This window comes from Heteronotia binoei, chromosome 12, assembly GCF_032191835.1.
Source record: "Heteronotia binoei isolate CCM8104 ecotype False Entrance Well chromosome 12, APGP_CSIRO_Hbin_v1, whole genome shotgun sequence".
NCBI lineage: Eukaryota > Metazoa > Chordata > Lepidosauria > Squamata > Gekkonidae > Heteronotia > Heteronotia binoei.
This window is the reverse complement of record NC_083234.1, coordinates 1,611,215-1,630,599: the sequence shown is the minus strand read 5'-3', so window position 1 is coordinate 1,630,599 and position 19,385 is coordinate 1,611,215. Positions and strand designations below refer to the sequence as shown.

The following is a 19,385-nucleotide window of genomic DNA, read 5'->3' as shown; positions in this document are numbered from 1 at the left end:
TGGCAGGGAGGGCGGGATATAAATCCAATAAATAAATAAATGATTTCGAGTCCTCTCGGGACCAGCTCCCTGCCCTCGTCTAAGGGACAGCCGCCCTTCAAAGACTTCACGAGAGCAATCCTGTGCCCCTCCCCCACCGCCTCTTCTCCTGACTGGCCCTTCCCAGGTCCCTCCTCAGTCTTTCCACAAAGGGCTTCTGGGTCTCCAGCCCCCCCCACCCCGGATCATCCTCTTTGCTCTATTCCGCCCAGAACCTGCTCCGTTCTGTCCACATCCTTACCAGCTGTAGCCTTTGGCACTTCTCCTTGTTAAACTGCATCTTGTTCACATTTGCTCACTTTCCCAGCGTGTTCAGATCTTGCTGAATTCTCTGTCTTCTTGGGTGTTTGCTGCATCTCCCAATTTGGTGACATCTGCAAATTGAATGAGTCGCCTCATCCAGATCACTGATAAACATATTAAAACAGGAGTGTCAAACTCATTTGTTGGAAGGGCCAGATCTGCCACAAATGGGGGCCAGGCCCCGTGGGTCATAAAATGCAGAGGAAGCGGAGATATCAACTTTATAAAGGACACTGACAAATACAATTAAAGATATTATGTTTTAATTTAAAATACAAATGTTCTTAACAGGTGCAGTGCTGAGTTTTTTTGTTGCCCCTGGCTGCCCCCCCTGTGCCCCCCCTGCCCCCCATGGGGGGGTCTTAAAAAGGGGGGATGGAGGGCTGCTTCTGCTGCCTCCACACGAGCTGATCTGCCTCCCCCTTGCATTTAAAGACCCCCGCTGATCAGCTGATGGGGCCCTGGGCACAGAGACCTTTTTTCCCTCCCCCTGCACACTGGCAGGACCTGTTGTGAACAAATCCCTGCTGACTGACTGACTGATTTATTTGGCTTATCTTCTGCCCTCCCCTCCAAAGCAAGCTCAGGGAGGCTTACATATCAATAAAACATTACATAAAACCAATCAAAACAGATCATAGATGGTAACACATTCACACATGAAGATAACACAGGTGCTCTAACACACAATCTTTAAAACGATAGTAAACGTAATGCGGGCAAACAGCCGCCTCTCCATTCCATGTCTAACTTCATCTTCGACTGTTCCATCCAGCTGTTCTGTGAAAGCCCTCTGCCCGGTCAGGCCTGTGCTTCAAGGTGGCTCCAAAGACTTCCTTCTCCACTCGGAGCTAGCAAAGGCCCTGCGGACTCCCCTCCCCCTCCAGACCTCCCAGGTGTCCTTGAGGTGCCTGCAGATTGACCCCTTTAACGTCTGCTCCAGCCTCTTCCCTGGCTGGGACAGAGGACAGACTGGCTGGTAGAAGGAAGAGTGTCCTTCAGTTTCTGACCACTCCGGCCTGGTCTTTGTCCGTGAAAGGGGAGGCAGGAGAGTGAAGGGCTCCCTTGTCCCTTCAGCAGGGACTGCTGTGACCACGGCAAAGGTTCTTCTGACCATTAGGGTTTGTAGAATCTTTCGGGATCAAGTGCCGTGTTCTACTGGAGAAAGTTTTCCTTCCAGACGTTTCGTTCTCAGCTGCGGAGAACATCCTCAGTGGCATTGCAGCCGGAGCAGGCGCTCAGACCTTCTTGGCTGCTGTGCATTGGCTGCTGTTCTTCTGACCCCCCCCCCCCACTAGATCACCAGAGAACGGCTTAGAGGAAGGAAGCAGGTCCAGGAAACAAAAGTGGCAAGAAGGATCTCGTGAACCTGAAGCAGAAGCCACGAAGGACCTTCTGGACAGGGCCTCCCCAGTGAAGTACTTGGCACAGTCCCTCTTCTTTAGATGCACCCTGCCCAATGCAACCTGGGTCAGTTCTATGGTTGCCACGAGCACTGGACCAGCAGCATCAGGCCGAAGAGCCCCTCCCTCCACCAGCCCTCTCTACACACTCGTTGCTCAGCTAGCTGGGTGGAAGACCAAGGAATGGCCCACAGTGGCCCCGCAGAGGGAACACACAGCCTGGAAGGCTCCACTCGGCCCCCAGCTGGCAGGAGGAAGTGCGGCACACTCAGCTGGCACCAGCTGCACGGGGATGAGGAGCACCCACACGGGCTGCCCAGCCGGGCTCCCTCGGTCTGAAGAACCAAGCCAGCCTTCTCTGTGCCACTCAAGTCATGAAATGGTGCTCTCTTGTTCTGCACACCCAAATGGGAGAAATCCCTATCATCGCCATCTCTTTAGATGGGCTGGAGATTGCACTCGGGCAGAGCGGTGCCATGCCCAACCCAAGCATGACCCCGGCTGCATCTGCTGTGCCCATCACTTGGCAGCCCAGGGGAAAACCCTTCTGTCCTTCTCTCTCACCCAGCCTGGCCTCCTGCCAAAGAGCTCCTGTTCCTGCCACTAGCTTGGCCAACAGAGGAGGAGGATGCCAAGGGGGGGGGGGGCGGCTTTGTTTCCCATCTCTTCCTCCCCCGCCCCACTGCAAGTGATGTAGCATCACGCAAGTGTGCAGCTCTTGCCAAGTCTCTGGAGTGCTCAGTAGAGCTGGAAGGTGTGGAGAGCCAGTGTGGTGTAGTGCTGAAGTGCACAGACTCTTATCTGGGAGAACCAGGTTTGATTCCCCACTCCTCCACTTGCGGCTGCTGGAATGGCCTTGGGTCAGCCAGAGCTCTCGCAGGAGTTGTTCTTGAAAGGGTAGCTGCTGTGAGAGCCCGTTCAGCCCCACCCACCTCACAGGGTGTCTGTTGTGGGGGAGGAAGGGAAAGGAGATTGTGAGCCACTCTCTGAGATTCAGAGTGTAGGGTGGGGCACAAACCCAATGTTGACGCCGTTGCCGTGTGTTCCACATGGCCCTCGGGTGCTCCGTGGCCCTTCCAGCATTGTTCCCCAAACCAGCACAAGCCAGCTCTCCACCTGACAGATCTCAGGCCTCTGTCACTCCAAACCAGCCATGTCTTTATTCCACAGGGACTACAGCAAGGCCTGCCCTGGATCCCGAGGTCTTTCCTGAGCACAAAAAGGAGGTAATGAAAGGGTCACTGCCTCTGCAGAAGTAGAAAAGGGCCAGAGTCCAGGAGCACCTTAAAAACTAACACAATTTGTGGCAGGATATGAGCTTGTGTGAGTCACTGTTCACTTCTTCAGTGAACACAAAATTCCATCTGTCCTTGTCTCTTGGAGGAGGGAGTGATTTCAGATGCTGAATGACAGTAGTAGGCAAATGACAATGGCAGGTGAATGAAAAGAGGAGGCATGATTTAATCAGGTGTGATATGCAGAAGGGTAGTGAGGGTGGAGAAATCAGCATTGGTAATGAGTCAGGGAACCCAAGTCTTGATTCAGTCCAGGAGGCTGCAGTGTCTTGAGCTTCATTATCAGTTGCAGTTCAGCAGTCTCTCTTTCTAATCTCCCTTTGAAATTCCATTGTAAGAGAACTGTTACTCTTAGGTCAGCAACTGAATGTTCTGGAAGGATAAAACATCCCCCCCCCCCCCCGTTTCTGAATGTCAGAGTGATGCTTTGTTACCTGCAGAGGGTGGGAGGGCACTGCTGACATGTGGTGGTAGAACTCCCCTTAGAACAGGAGGAGGAACCAAACAGACCCGTGTTCTGCCTGCATCTGAAGAAGTGACTTGCATGAGCTCCTCCCCTGTCTCTGGGGGTTTGCCTGCTTTCTTCTGCCCTGGACTGACTGTCCTGGCTGCTCTTCTGGACCTGCCTTGACCAGCCTGTCTCTGGTCCTCTCCCATTAACCACAGAACACTTTTGAGTCCCATTACAGTAAATCAAACAAGAGTTCATTAAGGGTCGGAAAGATAGTTGAGCAGGGGGTGGTGGTGGTGGGTGGGAACAGAACAGAACAGGAGCACAGCAAACGAGGTCGCAAATAAATCCAGTTTCTGGTCCAGGTAACCTGCTGGATCAAAGTCTTGCCTTGGAGGAGCCAGCCCAAGATCATGGGGAATCTTCCCTAGGCTCCATGGGGCTGCCAGCTCCAGGCAGGGAAATTCTCAGCGATTTGGAGGCAAAGTTAGGACCTCAGCAGGGTCTAATGCCACAGAGCTCAACCTCCAAAGCTGACTTCTGTAGTCTGAAGATCAATTATACTTCTGGGAAATCTCCAGGCCCCACCTGGAGTTTGGCGACCCCAACCTACACTGTTATTCAGCTGCACACCGCCTCTGAACATGGATGTTCCATGTAGATAACAATAGCTATTGTTAAGATTGTTACAGGAAGTATAAGAGGTTCTCCGAATTACTTCCATTTTCAAAAGAAACAGCCTGTAGCCCTTCCTGCTGTGGAGATATAAAGGGAAAGGCATATGTCAGCAATGCAAGGGGCAGAGTCTTACTTTTAAAAATGAAATCTGGGAATTCAGAGAACTTGTTACACATGTGGCTATAATGTCGTATTAATGCAACAATAGTCAATTGCCATTTTAAAATGGGAAAGGCCTTAATGGCCAAAGGGAAGAGAGAGCAGCTTTTGCTGTGGAGGGCTGGGTAGGGAAACCTGCCCCGAGGAAGTCCCACAGTTGCCACAAACAAGCAAAGGGAGCCAACACAAGGCCCTTCGCACATCATTTCCCCACCTGGAAGAACTGGATCTGCTTGGGCCGGATGTTTGGTTGCCTGCCCAGGAATTACACAGCTCTCCCTAGAACCTTTTTGTTTAAAAGAAAACCACCGTTACGTTTGGTAGTTCCCAGCTCTCTGGTGCAGGTCACCCTTCCTTCAGCATCCTTGGGCGGGGGGGGGGGGAGCCCTCCAGATCCAACGACCTGCTTCTCTTTCTTTGGCAGCATCCCTGTGAGAGATGATTCTGGGGTTGATAATGAAGAACCTCCCCCTTCTGTGCAAGCTCCGCCTCTTCCTGCAGCAGCCCCTGCCCTCCTCCACCTCTTCCTGGCAGCTCTGGGGTTTGCTGCTCCTTTTGTCCCCTTCCACTGGGTCGGAGCTGAGCCTTTCTCTAGACTGAACTTTTGGGTCAACTTTCCATTTCTCTGCTGAACTTCCTAGCTGTGTTGTTACCTTCAGAATCTCTAGCCTATCCCCACCCCTGCACACCTTATTGTTTCCAAACCAACCATCCTCAGCCCTTTTCCTCACTGCATGGCCCTCTCAAGCAAAGGGTTCTCTGTGGCCACTAATCTGGGACCTGCCAGCCCCTCTGTCTGTTGCCTCTGACTCCCAAGGGCTTCTCATGGGACTGGAGAGGGCATTCCTCCTGCACTTTTATGTTTCATGTTTCAGAATGGCCAGTCAGCTCTCAGCCGCCCACAGGAGACAATGCATTGGTTGGAAATGTCTTTCTTCTTCTTCTTCTTCACCTCCTCCTCTTCCTTCCTCCTTCTTCTCGGAGCAAGATGGCCCAGGCTAGCCCAATGCTTCCCGTTCGATCCCAGCAGCGAAGCAGGATGAGGCCCAGTGAGCCTTTGGGCAGGAGACCCACCCGGAGGTGCAGGGCTGCTTGGCAGAGGCAGGTGAGGGCAAAGCACCCCCCTTTGTCTCTGGCCTTGAGACCCCCAGGACGGAGGGGCAGTTTGGAGGGAGGGAGGGTGGGTGCAGCTACCTGGCTTCTTCCTGCAGGATCTCCACGATGGTGCAAGGTTTGACCTCTCCTGCTTGGGACCCCTTGTGAAGAATTTGAGCAAGCAGCATGCTCCAGAAGCCACTTTCCTACGAAGGGCTGGAGTTGCTGGCTGGGCTTGGGGGGCGGGGGGGGGCTTTGGCCGGTGGGGCTCTGCGGAGCTCCTGCCCTGGAAATCCTGCTGGTCTCTCAGGGGCTGCCTGTCAGGATGCTCTTGGGCAGGCTCTGTGGCCTCATTTTCAATAGTTTGTATTAATCTTGAAGGGGTTGTTTGAGTGGCCTTGCTGTGTTTTTCCTGTGTGAGCCCCTTTTTGTTTTATATATATTTTATTAGAATTTTAAGAAATAGGACAAAAAATACAGGAAGAGGAAAGGGGAATAACGTTATTTCAATATAAACTCTGCATCATTCATTTACAAATTTTTCTCATAGTCTAAAGTTACAATCTTTGTATTATACCTAATAATTTGCTAATATCAACACTAAAGTGTCCAATCTGAGGAATTACAAGTATGTGTCATATAAGAGTCAAATTTGTGTCTTCAACCATTCATAAAAGGGTTTCCAAGGGTTCTCTTCATCTTGTATTAGTCTACCCTTAAGGCAAAGTGCAAGGGCATCTGATTCAGCTGTCTCTAATATTTTATTAATCAAGTCTTGCTTCTTCGGAGTTTCATGGTGTTTCCAGGTTTGTGCTATCAAAAGTCTTGCTGCAGTAATAATATGTATCATCAAATGTTTGTCCTGTCTCGAATGGTCCATCGGTAGAATACTCAATAAGAAAAGTTCTGGTTTAAAGTGTATATGAATTTTCAATATCTTTTGTAACGTATCATGTACTGTAATCCAATATTTTTCCGTCACCACACATGAGTAAACGTGCCGACATGGGAAATATATTTCCAACACTTGTCAGATATAGTAGAATACATTTTAGACAGTTTATCAGGCGTTATATACCATCTGTAAAACATTTTATAAATATTTTCTTTAAAGGTAATAGCTCTGGTAAGTTTTATATGTGATTTCCGCAATGTTTCCCACACCCCTATTTCAATATTATGGCCCAAATTTTGCACCCACTTTATCATGATATCTTTCACTTCTTCATCTTGTAGCTTCATTTGAAGAAGCATTGAATAAATTCTTTTTATTAGATGTTGGTGTGGACCCAAAATAATTTTATCAAAACCTTGTTGATCAATAATAAATCCTGTTACTTTGTCTCTATCATATCTTGACTCTAGTTGAAGCCTGGTCCACCAGTTGAGAGTAACACCGTAGGTCAATAACTCTTGTGTTTTCAGTTCATCATTAGTCTTTAACAGTTCTTCATATGTAAGTATCATATTTGATGACAGTAATGTTGGTTGAATAAAAGCTTCAGTTGGTGAGACCCACTTAGGGACCTTGTTGTAAATTTTTGGTTTTAACCAGGGCCACACCTGACTAAGAGACCTTCTAATTAAATGAGTGTTGAAAGGTTTTTGAGTATCTGTTTTCTAGTACCACAGGTACGAATGCCATTCATAAGAACATAAGAGAAGCCATGTTGGATCAGGCCAACGGCCCATCCAGTCCAACACTCTGTGTCACACAGTGGCAAAATTTTTTTTTTATATATACACACACACTGTGGCTAATAGCTCCATATTTTTATCTAAACCCCTCTTGAATTCCTTAACAAGATCATGACCCTCTAATGTTAACAGTCTTCTGTTTTTGAATAGTATCCAGTCTGTCACCCAGGTTAGTGCACAGGCTTTATAGGATAATTGCCAGTCAGGAAGGGCAAATCCTGCCCTTTCTTTGGAGTCTTGAAGTGCTTTCAGCTTGATTCTTGGTTTTTTGTTCTGCCAAATAAAACCAGTAGTTAGTTTATTTAGCTCTTGAAAGGACACCTTTGGTAACACTATGTGAATAGTTTGGAAAAGAAAAAGCATCCTTGGCAGTGTGTTCATTTTAATTGTTGCCCTGGAAATCCTGCTGGTCTCTCAGGGGCTGCCTGTCAGGGTGCTCTTGGGCAGGCTCTATGGCCTCATTTTCAATAGTTTGTATTAATCTTGAAAGGGTTGTTTGAGTGGCCTTGCTGTGTTTCTCCTGTGTGAGCTCCTTGACCTGGGAGCTCTGCGGATGCAGCATTTGTTTTCTCCACAAACACACGGCACAATGCCCCAAACCATCCCTCCAAGGCTGGATCTCCTCCCCAGGCTGCTTCCTGCCCTCCTGGCTGTGCTCCCCTCTGGCTTGGCCTCCCCAGAGCAACTGGGACCTGGACTGAAGGGAGATGGTCCCCCCCACCCGAAGAGTGCGGAGTAATGGATGTACCTGAGGAGACTGGCTTGGCACAGGCCAAGGTTGGCAGGGCCAGATGGGCATGATGCCAGCCACGTGCTCCACTCTCCCTTTGTTTGGGTCCCGGAATGGCTGATCCAGTAATAACAAATTGTCTGCAAAAAGAGGATGTTACAGGGTGATCAATTTCCCCTGCACCCAAAGTAAATCATGTCTCAGTAACCCCCCCGCCCCCATGCACACAAAAGCAACGGTTACCACCAGCTGTCCAGACCCCCAAAACATGGTGTCTCTTTGAGGGGCCAAAGCAATCCTCTGTGCCCCTCTGCCCAGAGGGTCTGCCAAGGACAGGGCAAGCACTCTGCCACATGCCATGCCTCCTGCCAGATGCGCCCCCCTCGAGCAGCCATGGGTCTCCCCAGCCCATCTCCAAAGAGCCAAATGCCCGGAATTCATCAAGGGAAGTCACCCCCTGCTCAGTGTGGCTGGGCCTGAAGGGGGATGTTGGAGGGTGAACCGTAACCCCTCCTAGTGCAGCAGCAGCACAGGAGCCCCCCCCCGCCCCCGCCTAGAGGTGGCCTGCCCAGCCCCTGCCAGCCAGCCTGCCTGCCCCTCTTCCAGTCCCCCTGCCGGCCTGGGGGGCAGTGGAGCTCCATGACCTCGAGGGAGGGAGGGAGGGGGAGTCCTTGGGTTAGCCTCCCACAGCAGCTGGCGGGGGGGGGGGGCGCACCAGCAAGACTCACCACATTTGTGGGGGCAGCAGGGTTGCTTTGGGGGGGGGGCACCCAGCTCCCCTTGTCCTCTTTGGGCCTCCTCCTCGTGGGCCTCCCCTTTTCTCTGTGGGGGAAAGCTGGGAAAGGGAGGGGGAGGCGTGGGGGGGGAAGGTCCCTGCAGGGGTTTAAAAGCAGCCCCCCAAAGGCCTGGGGTGCCTGGCGCTGCCCGCCCGGGGCTGCTACAGGGCTGTGGCCAGGAGCGGGAAGGGAAGGGAAGGGAAGGGCAGGTGGCCGCGGCAGAGCCCCTCAGGCGGGACGGGGCGTCGCGGGGCTGGGCGGGAGGAGCGCCGGGCTCAGGCTGGCCCTGGGGCAGGGCAGGGCGGGGCGGGCGCGCGGGTGAGGCTTCCCTGGGGGCGGGCAGACGCAGCCCCTTGGGGTCTCTCCTGAGGCGGGGTTCCTGGAGGAGGGGCAGGCGGGCGAGCTGGGCTCTCTTGCCGTCCAGGGGCCTGGGGGTGGGGGGCCGGCTGTCCGGGCTTTGGTCCTGGGGCCCCGGGGGAGCGGGACGTGTGGCCCTGCGGCTTGGAGGGGGGGCTGCCGGCAGAGAAAGCCCATCCCTCGCGCCCGCCCCCTCCCGGGGAGCTGAGCTGGGGCGCTGGGGCTTCGGGCACTCCCTGGGGGAGGCGGGCGGGCGGGGCCGATGCCAGGCGCTCTGCTGCTGCCCATTCCCGCTGGCACGGAGGGGGGGCGGCGGAGACGGGCACCTTTGGGCTGCCCAGCGGGGCGCCTCCGCGCCCCCCCCCCCGCGTCCGTCTCCCTGCCAGCTCCGGCCTCGTGGCCCCTGCTCCTCCTCCCCCTCCTCCGCGCTGGGGCTGGGCTGGGGGGGCGCGGGCGGCCCGCGGTGGGCGGGGACTGGGGAGCCCCTCCCCTCCCCTGGCCGCTCGGCTCCGGCGTTGGCGCTGGCAGGCGCTGGGGCTGGCAGTAGCTGGGCGAAGCGGCGGGCGGGCGGGCGGGCAAGGGAGGGCGGGAGCCGGGCAGCCAGCAAGGGCAGCAGTGCCGCCGCCGCCGGGAGCCGAGCGCGGAGCCTCCGACGACGGGGGGAAGCTGGCGAGAGCCGGGCAGAGGCAGGGCGCCCGCCCGCCCTTGGCACCGGCCCCCCTGGATGGCATGTGGCTGGTCACTTGTCTCCTGCTGCTCAACTCCTGGACCCGGCCAGGTAGGCTCGGCGGGCGCCCCGTCGGATAGGCGGGAGGAGGGAGGGGCGGGCGCCAGGCGAACTTGAGGGTGGGGGTGGGGGGGAAGAGGGCGCCTGGGCGGTAGCCCGGCACCGCCCCCCCCCCCGCTGCCGCCGTTGCCGTCGAAGACTGGGGAGCCCCGGTGACCTTCGCGCGCCTTGGGCCGCTGAGGGAGGGGCGTTCTGGGCAGGTGGAGGGCTGGCGGGGGGGGGGGGGAGTGTGCCCGGGCTCTTGGGCTGAGGGAGGGTGACCCGGGGTGGGGGTGGGAGCAGCTGTGGGTCTTGGGCCGCCAAGGACGGGGCGGGAGGGGGTGGCATCCCTGAGCCGGCGAGGACGGCCCCCCGCGCTCTGCAGCCCTTCAGCAGGGCCCCCTCCGCTCCCTCCCCTCCGCCGGGCGCTGCAGAAACTGCTTTAATTGCGTGCGCGCCGATGGAGCAGAGCCGCCGCCGCCGCCGCCTCCTCCTCCTGCTCTCGGGGCCACGAAGGCAGCGGCGGCAGCTGGCCGCCCAGGGCGACTTTCCCAGCTCTCTTGGCCCCAGTTCCCCAAGTGGGCGGAGGTCCCGTCGGAGCCCCCCGGCCGGCCGGGCTCTCTCTCTCGCGCGGCGGCGGCTAGGGGTGGGGGCAGAGCGGTGTCCGGGCTGGGCTGGCCCTTGGAGGGGCGCCCGCTGTGACGGGGCCGGGCTGAGGCAGGTGGCGTCCAGCGGGCGGACTGGCGGGATCGGGGCCGTGGGCGAAGGCGGCGGGAGGCTGCCTGGCAGGAAAGCCCAACTCGGGCGGCTGTCATCGATCCTGTTACATAAAAGCGCGGCGGAGCCGTCAGTATTCGGTGCAGGAGCCGCAAGAACGAGGAACAGGAATGCAGACGCTGCAATTGGCGGCGGCGCTTGCTCCCCGCCGCCTTCTCGCCTCGCCCGGCGCTTCTGAAGCGGGGGCTCCTTCCTTCTGCCCCGCCAGGGTCTCGGTGCCTCGGGGGACAGCCTTTGGGAGGCCCCAGCAGCCCCGGGCGGGGGGGGGGGAGCTGGAGGCGCCGGTGCCAGGGAGCAGCCTCTCCACTGGAGCAGATGGCAAAGAGCTTTTCTCCAATGCCGGGCAGGGGCAGGATCAGTCTTGTAAAACCACTTATGAAGAATAACGGAACTTTCCCTCCCAGCCAGCGAGCCCTTTTCCCCCCGTGTGCGGGGAGGGGGGCGGCCAGACCCTTCCCCAAAGGTCTCGGTGCCGAAGGTTTGGTTGCTTCTCCCTCCCCCCCACCCCCACCGCCAGCTTCTGATTTGACTGTATTTGCATCTCAGCCGCGCGCAGGCAAGAGGAGAGGCAGGCGGCGCCGTGCACGCGAACCTCCCTTTGCGTTTTGATATCAGCATAATAACTTCCATTATTTTCAAACCCCCCTCCCCCGTGGCTTGGGGGGGGGGCTCTTGGGTGGCAGCTGCTCCATCTGGGAGGAGACCGATTTGAGTCTTCCACAGCAGCACACCCTCCTGCAGCCTCACCCCCCCTCCCTTTTTGGAAGCCATGATTTTTTTTAAATGGACCCAAGTGCTTCTTTGTTAGAAAGTGTTGAAATGGAGGGTTCCCGAACAAGAGTGATAACAGGGTGGAGGTTACGTGATGTTGGGATAAGGCACTCCAAGGGGTTCGGGCATGGAAAACCTTTGAGGAACTTGATATATAGCTGTCCAACAGCACAACCTTTGAATGTGTTTGAGCTGTAGAGAAAAGGGGCTCCTGGAACAACCACAAAAAAGGCAAATCAACATTTGATCCAAGGAAACACTAAAGTTGGAGGAGATTCCTTGGTGGGCTTGGAGCTGCCTGCCTTTCCCAGCCCACCCAAGCCCAAAGCCCTGAGCTGCTCTTGGGACTCGGAGAGGAGAGCGGCCAGGTGAGCAGCTCTCTCCATTGACCACCCCCTGCTGCTGCTGCTTTGCTTTGTGGACAGGTCCCAGCAGAGTCCCAGACGGAGAGTCCTGCCTGGTGTGGTGGGAAGGGGGATTCTGGTTGCCTCTCTAGCCCCCCCCCCACCTCCCATCTCTGCCAGCCTTCTTTTTCTGTCCTCTTTTGTATTAAAACCAGCCAGCAATGTGGTGCTCATGTGAAAGTGCCCTGCTCCCTCCCTCCCTCCCTCCCGCTGTGGTGTGCTTTGTTTGTCTGGCAAATTAAACATGGAATCCTTATGAAGCTGTGGAGAAGGGACGGGTTGGACACATTTGTGTTTTTGCGAGGTGTGACCACACAGAGAGGCTGGTCTCCTCGCTCACCTGCCCCGGCTGCTTGCCTGGGTCTCTCCTGGCCCCTTGACATCCAGCCAGAGCCCTTCCGTTGTCCCCACTGCTTGGAAGGTGCCCCTTTCGGCTCCACCAGAGAGGGAACCAGGGGCCGCCTGGCATCCTGCGACACGGAGCCGTAGCCCTGCCTGCCTCCCCCTCCTGGGTTAACTGGGCCAAGGGACGATGGGCGGCATTGCAGACTCCGGCTCTGTTGGTGCTCTGGGCACTCCCGTCTCCTGCTGCCATGGCTCCCTGCCCCCTCCAGGCTGGCAAGAGGGGATCGTGAATTTGCTGCTGCCCTGCTCTACTCCCAACAGCTGGGATCTCTGCAAGCCAGCACCATCCGGGCATCTCTGGCTTTCTGTGCTCCGCTTTCCCCAACATGGCGGCCCACACGTTCTGCAATGTGCTCAGAGGTGTGAATTCATCCCTTCCCCTGCTGCTGTCTGATGGGGGCGGCAGCGGCAGAGAGAGGCGGGAGCTTGGCTCCCAGATCTGGAACAGCCTTTCAAAAGGCCTCCAGTCCCAGAGAAGGGAAGAGGAGAGAAGGGGAGTGTGTGTGTGTGTGTGTGTGGGGGGTGTCCTGTTTCTGCTCCTTTCTTTCCTCCTCCTTCACACCAGCCATGGTGAGCAAAGGGAACCTCCACAGAGAGAGGCAGTGAACCTCTGAATCCCAGAGCTAGGATGGAGAAGGCCTGCCCTCTATGCAACGGACTGGGTGCTGTGTGAAACAGGATGCTGGACTAGGTGGGCCGGATGCAATAGGGCATTGGATAGTCTTCTGTTCTGCTTTTATGTCCTCCTCGTGGAAAAAGCAAACTATTTCCCCCCTCCAGCAGCACTGGGAAGTGCCAGTGTCGGGGGGGAGGGGGTGCAAGATGCAGCAGCCCTTGTGGCTGAGAGGGGAGGTAGGTTTGGGCTCCCCCTCCTCCTCTCCTTGTCCCTGGGGGAAGGCCTGCTGCTGCTGCTGGCCAGGGTGCAGGCAGGCGAGGGTGCTGGGAGGCCATGTCCGGATGAAGCTCCACTTGAGGAGGGAGAACACAGGGACACCCATGGGCTGGTGCGCTCAAATATTGTCCATTGGGTCACATTGAGCAGAACTACAAAGAGCCACTTTGAGAGACTTGTGGCTGAAAAGCAGGAAAGAAATCCGAAGCCAAAGTCTGCTGTGTTTCTGCTGTTGCTGTGCAGCCCTTGGAGTGGTTGGCTTGGGGGGAGGGCTAATTTCAAGTGTGGCAGGAGGGAGGTGTGGGGCAGAGGCTCCTAGAACTGCTGGTGTGATGGTCAGTGAGGGGGGGCAGGAGGGAGGAGGGCCATTGTGGGGCAGTCTGCCTCAGTTAAGGAGCACAGGAGCAGTAGCCTGGCCAAAGTGTTGGGGGGGGGGCTCTTTCCTTCATTAGAAAACTCTTCTTTTGCTGTCCCTCCAGAAGACCAGCTCAGGGAAGTTAACAGATCAAACGCAATGCAAACATAAAATGCTATAAACGCTGGTGGGAGTCCCGGGTGTGGCAGAGATTGGAGTTTTGGGAATGGAGGGGCCACATGCAGAACAACTGCATAACTATAACATTGCAGTGGAATCTAAAAGATGAAAATTGAGAGCTCCATCAGACCATACAAAGCAGCAGAGCAAAAGCCTGGAAGAGTGCTGCTCTCCACAGCAAGAAGCCTGGATAAGCCTTGTCCACAAGCCCCCTCACCCCACCCCACCCCACCGAGAGCCAGCTGACCCACTCTGCCAAGGAAAGAGCCCCCCCCCCCGAGCTGCTTGTGTGAAGCCTTCCCCCACCCGCTCCAGTCTGCCTTCTGGGGTGGTCTCAGGTGCTGCCCGGAAGGCCCACCTCTGAATGGGGGGGGGCGGGCAGGTGGACGCTGCCTTGGCCCTTGTTGTCTGACTGCTGGGTGCCTGGACTTAGGCCACAGAAGGTCCCCCGGGGCTGGTGTGGGCTTGTTTGCCTTCCAGGCCCAGCAGCATCTGAGCAGACCCATCTTCCTGAGCCAGGACCTCCGGCCAGGAGACGCATGCAAACTGGAGGGCTTCCGGCTGTGCTGAACTAGTGGCCCTTGAGAGTCCAGAGGCCCTTGAGAGATCAGCAGCATCTCTTCCAGCCTCAGCCGTACTCAGGCGTACTTCCTGCTTCCTGCTTCATTCTGGGCAAAAAGGAAGGTCCTGGCTGAGTCGCTCCCCCTCTTCTTCCCTAGGCAGGCCCCTCCCTGCAAAAATGTGCTTGAAGAATTCCAGGGAGAAAGGAGGATAAATATGACCGTGGGATGATGACCAATGCATTTCTTTGTCTGGACAAAGCAGAAGGATTTGTAGTATTCGAAGACTTCCTAAAATGAAGGCAAAAGAAGAAGAAGGGGGTGGCAAAAGAGGAGATGGCTGGACAGCATTACTGATGGAACTAACACAAATTTGAGGAGACTTCCTGGACTGCAAGAAGATCAGATCAGTCAGTCCTGAGGGAAATGAACCCAGACTGTTCCTTGGTAGGTCAGAAGCTGAAGCTCAAATTCTTTGGCCACCCAGTGAGAAGGGAAAACTCCCTGAAGAAGACCCTGGGGATGCTGGGAAAGACAGGAGGCAAAAGAAGAAGGGCATGGCAAAAGAGGAGATGGCTGGACAGCGTTACTGATGTAACTAACATGAATTTGAGCAGACTTCGGAGGATGGTGGAAGACAGGAGGGCCTGGCGTGCCTTGGTCCAGGGGGTCAGACTTGACTGTCCGACTGAACAAGAACAAAATACTTCCTAGGTTGCTGTTTCCTACTGTTTCAGATGATTCAAAGTGTGTGAGCAAGATCTTGGAATATGGATAGACTATAAGTTTAATATGAGCGACCAATGTGATGCAGTGACAAAAAATCGTGGGGTGTATCAACAGAGGCATAACATCCAAAACACAAGATGTCCTAGTCGTGCTGAACACTGCCTTGGTCAGGCCACCCCTGGAGTCTGGAGGCCTCCCTTCAAGAAGGGTGTGAGCAGAATGGAGCAGGTGCAGAGGAGAGCGATGAGGATGACCAGGGGCCTGGAGACCAAGAAGCCCTCTGAGGAAAAGCTGAGGAGGACTTGGGAACGGAGGGGGGGGGGAGGACTCTTGAAGTCTTTGAAGGGCTGTCACTTGGAGGAGCTGCTCCTGTGGGCAGCAGAGGAGAGGATTTGCAGTAATGGGTTTAAATGAAGGGTAGGAAGGCTGGATATCAGGGCAAACCTTTCTGCAGTCAGAGTGGTTCAGCAGTGGAATGAGCTCCCCGTCAGTGGCTGGATGAGCTCTTCTAGGTGGATCCTGCATGGAGCAGGGGTGGAAGTGGATGGCCCCTTCCTTCCAGCTTTGGGGTCCTGTGATTGGCCGATGAAAGTTCAGAGCCTGTTTCCTTCTGCTCTGGGAATGGCCATGTCTCACTAGGGTGTGGGGTGCCTTTGTTCGGCTGCTCCCTTCCGTGGGGAGGCCACACAGCACGGTGCCCTGTTGCTGGGCCACCACTGATAGTCTGCGCGAAGGCTTTGGATATGTAGGTTATGACCAAGGCCTCTGACCAGATGCCCGAAATGATTTCTGTTTTTAAAATATTGCAAGGCTATTTCTGTGTTTTTAATCTCTCATGCTGATTTGGAGGCAGTTTTATGAAACATGGAATTAGGATTGTGTTTACTGTTAAATGGTAAAGGAGATTAAATGGATTTAACTCCATGCGTCTGTCTCATAACTACTACCAATCCCATAACTTCCATTTTCTATTAAAAACATTCTGCCCCTTTTGACCTGCAAAAGCTTTTCTAGTAATTTGAATTTCTTATTGATGAGATATTACTCCCCCCCCCCCGCCCCCTGGACCTGTCTGTGCCCTGGCCTTGCACAGGAGTCGTTGCTGAGGGGGGGGGGGAGACTCAAAGTGAGTCCTGAATTCCAGAGCAAGGAGCTCCATCCTCCACAGTGAGAGTTCTGTTGGAGCTGCTGGTAGTTTGGCCACGGGTTCTGCCTCCTGTTTGATTGTGGATTAGTTCATGTTCAGTGACTCTGTCATGCTCTATCACCTCTGCCTGCCAGATTCCTTGAACCTGCCTTTTCCTGGGACAGCCCGTGGTGGTTGTTGTGTTCAGGTTAGTCTTGTCTCCTCTGCCTGGCTGTGGTCTTTGGGGCTGCCTTCCACATCACCCAGTGCCCCGAGTCCTAGCAGGACTGAGCCTGCAGCTGAGCCTGTTCGGCTTGCGAGAGCGAGGAGGGAGCCTGGCATGGCCTGCCCACTTGCTGGTGTGGATGGCAAAGTGCTCAGGTGCTGCTGGCTGGAGCCAGGTGTGCTCTGGCTTCTCTGGCACAGAGGAGGGAATGGAAAGAGCTGCGTTGTGGAGGTTGGTCTCCGAGTTAGAATCCCTCCCCCCCCCTCGCAATGCCAGATGGCCAGGAGGGAGGTAGAGGGGGGGAGGCAGCAACCTGCAGCCTCCTGGTGGGGGGGATGGCTGGAGCAGGTTCTTGCAAAAGATGTGGCTGGACTCTGGGGATCTTGGTCTCCTCCAGTGACGCGGTTTGCGCACTCATAAGGAAGACAACAGGCCTGGGATCGCTCAACACCAAGCAGCTATAACAATGTGGCCGTTCTTGGTTTGTATGAAGAGATGGAAAATTTCCAGAAATTTTGGAGACACATAAAAAAAGGAAATTTTGGGAACATTTGAAACATATGCAATGCTTACTTTCCTATCAAACCTAAACTTCTTTTACTGATTTAACAATATAAAATTTAAAACTTTAAACATTTTTATGTAAAATTGAACGTATACCCAATAATTTTGTCCTGTGTTTTTTTTATTGGAAGCTGCCTAGTCTAAATAAACAAACAACCCCAGAGCTTTATTTCTGAGGGGAAAGCGGTGGAATGGAGTTCTGGAACCTCTTTATGGAAACAAAATTCTCAAAAAAGAAGAAGACTGAAGCTTTATACCCCACCCTTCTCTCTGAATCAGAGTCTCAGAGCCGCTCACAATCTCCTTTATCTTCCTCCCCCACAACAGACACCCTGTGAGGTGGGTGGGGCTGAGAGAGCTCTCACAGCAGCTGCCCTTTCAAGGACAACCTCTAAGATAGCTATGGCTAACCCAAGGCCATTCCAGCAGGTGCAAGTGGAGAGTGGGGAATCAAACCTGGTTCTCCCAGATAAGAGTCTGCACACTTAACCACTACACCAAACTGGCTCTCAATGTTCAAAAGTTCACAAGGGGCACCTGTGTGTTCCTCCTTCATTTCCCTCTTGAGAGTTCCAGCCCCTCTTTTTCCAGAAAAAAAAGCCCTGAATAAATATATATTTGAGAAAGATCTGCAAGGTGCTGCACCCCACCCCCCACCGTGGCCTCCGAGGGGCAGGTGGTCTCTCTCTGTAGCTCACAGGTCTTCTGCAGGCTGGGCTGCTGGGCTGCTGCAACGCGGAAAAGGCTGAACTCTTGGATGTAGTTAGGATCTGTAAATACATTATAGCATGGTAATTGTATCAAAATTTATTAACATTTTTTTTAAAAAAAACCCCAAACCCTGCTCCCCCAGGCCATTTCCCCAAATTTCCCAGTTTCCAAAATGGAAATTTGTCATGCTATATATTTGGAATGTGAAAAGCCTTGCCTTAAGAAGCATTTTATTTACTCTAAAACAGAAAAAAACCCCCTATGATTGTTTTTTTCAATGCTTGCCCAAATTTACCTATTTTTCTGCTGGAAAATTTGGGGAAGCTGTTGGAAAAAATGAACAAAACAAAATACATTCCCCTATCTAAAGGTGTGATTTCCCCCCCAGGTCCTTCACATCTCTCTTTGTGCAGTTAACACATGTTTGTGAACCAACCCAAAATACACTGCCAAAATAGAAGTAGGCCATGCTCACTTCCATATGAAAGGAAAGTTGGTAGTAGGGCAGAAAAAGACCATGAGAGGAACTGGAAGGAAGGATTAACAGTGCTGGATTAAAGGTCAAGGTCGTCCCCTGTGCAAGCACCAGTCGTTTTTGACTCTGGGGTGACGTCGCATCATGACGTTTTCACGGCAGACTTTTTTACAGGGTGATTTGCCACTGCCTTCCCCAGTCATCTATACTTCCCCCCCCCCACCACTCCCAGCAAGCTGGGGACCCATTTGACTGACCTCGGAAGGATGGAAGGCTGAGTCAACCTGGAGCTGGCTACCTGAACCCAGTTTCCGCCAGGATAGAACTCAGGTCGTGAGCAGAGAGTTTGAATTGCAGGACTGCAGCTTTAACTCTCTGTGCCATGGGGCTCTTGAGAGAAACTGGAAGGAAGGATTAGCAGGGCTGGACTAGAGGATTCCAAATAAATTGGCTCCTTTTGTCCTTTAATTTCCGCCAATTGTTCTTCTGGTGTGGTCAGTTAGATCTACCAATACTCGCAGTTTGGAGAGAAGCCAGAAGGTGGCTCGGGCATTCCTTAGGTGTGATGGGTGTGGCCAGAGAAGAGCCGGATGTTGCTTGCATCAAAGACAGCCCAAGGGATGCATCCAGGTGGGCAGTCGTGTTGGTCTGAAGCAATGTGGCCAAGTTGAAGTCCGGGGCGAGAGGGGCACCGTTAAGACCCATCCAGTTTTATTCTGAATGAAAGCTTTCGGGTTAGAATCATAGAGTTGGAAGGGACCTCCAGGGTCATCTAGTCCAGCCCCCTGCACAATGCAAGAAACTCACAAACCCCTCCCCCTAAATTCACAGGATCCTCATTGCTGTCAGATGGCCATCTAGCCTCTGTTTAAAAACCTCCAAGGAAGGAGAGCGCACCACCTCCTGAGGAAGCCTGTTCCACTGAGGAACCGCTCTAGCGGTCAGGAAGTTCTTCCTGATGTTGAGCCGGAAACTCTTTTGATTTAATTTCAACCCATTGGTTCTGGTCCTACCTTCTGGGCCCACAGAAAACAATTTTATTTATTTATTTTTTCTATAAGTTATATCCCGCCCTTCCCACAAAATGGCTCAGGGCAGCTCACAACAAATGACAAAACAATAAAACAAAGTGCAGAGTTATTGCATTTAAAATCAAAGCATTTAAAAGCCTAAAAACCTTAAAATCTTAACATTAAAACTATACAGTATAATTCACAGAGTCTAATAAGCTACATTTATCCAGTCAGGCGTAGGCTAACCGGAAGAGGGTTCCACACCATCCTCTAGATGACAGCCCTTCAAGTACTTGAAGATGGTGATCATATCATCTTTCAGCTGCCTCCTCTCCAGGCTAAACAAGCCCAGTTCCTTCAACCTTTCCTCATAGGACTTGGTCTCCAGACCCCTCACCATCTTCGTCGCCCTCCTCTGGGCCTGTTCCAGCTTGTCTATATCATTCT

The 19,385-nt window shown here is 53.9% G+C and overlaps 1 protein-coding gene across 2 annotated transcripts in view; it reads left to right on the top strand.

Moving 5' to 3' along the window:
* Nucleotides 1–9,607: 9,607 nt before the first annotated feature.
* Nucleotides 9,608–19,385, top strand: part of DSCAML1 (DS cell adhesion molecule like 1) — a 242,251-nt gene continuing 232,473 nt past the window's right edge. For both annotated transcript variants that reach the window (XM_060250887.1, XM_060250888.1), the window contains exon 1: nucleotides 9,608–9,762. In XM_060250887.1, coding sequence (XP_060106870.1) covers nucleotides 9,714–9,762 — 49 coding nt within the window. In that variant the 5' untranslated portion in view covers nucleotides 9,608–9,713. The remainder of the gene's footprint in view (nucleotides 9,763–19,385) is intronic.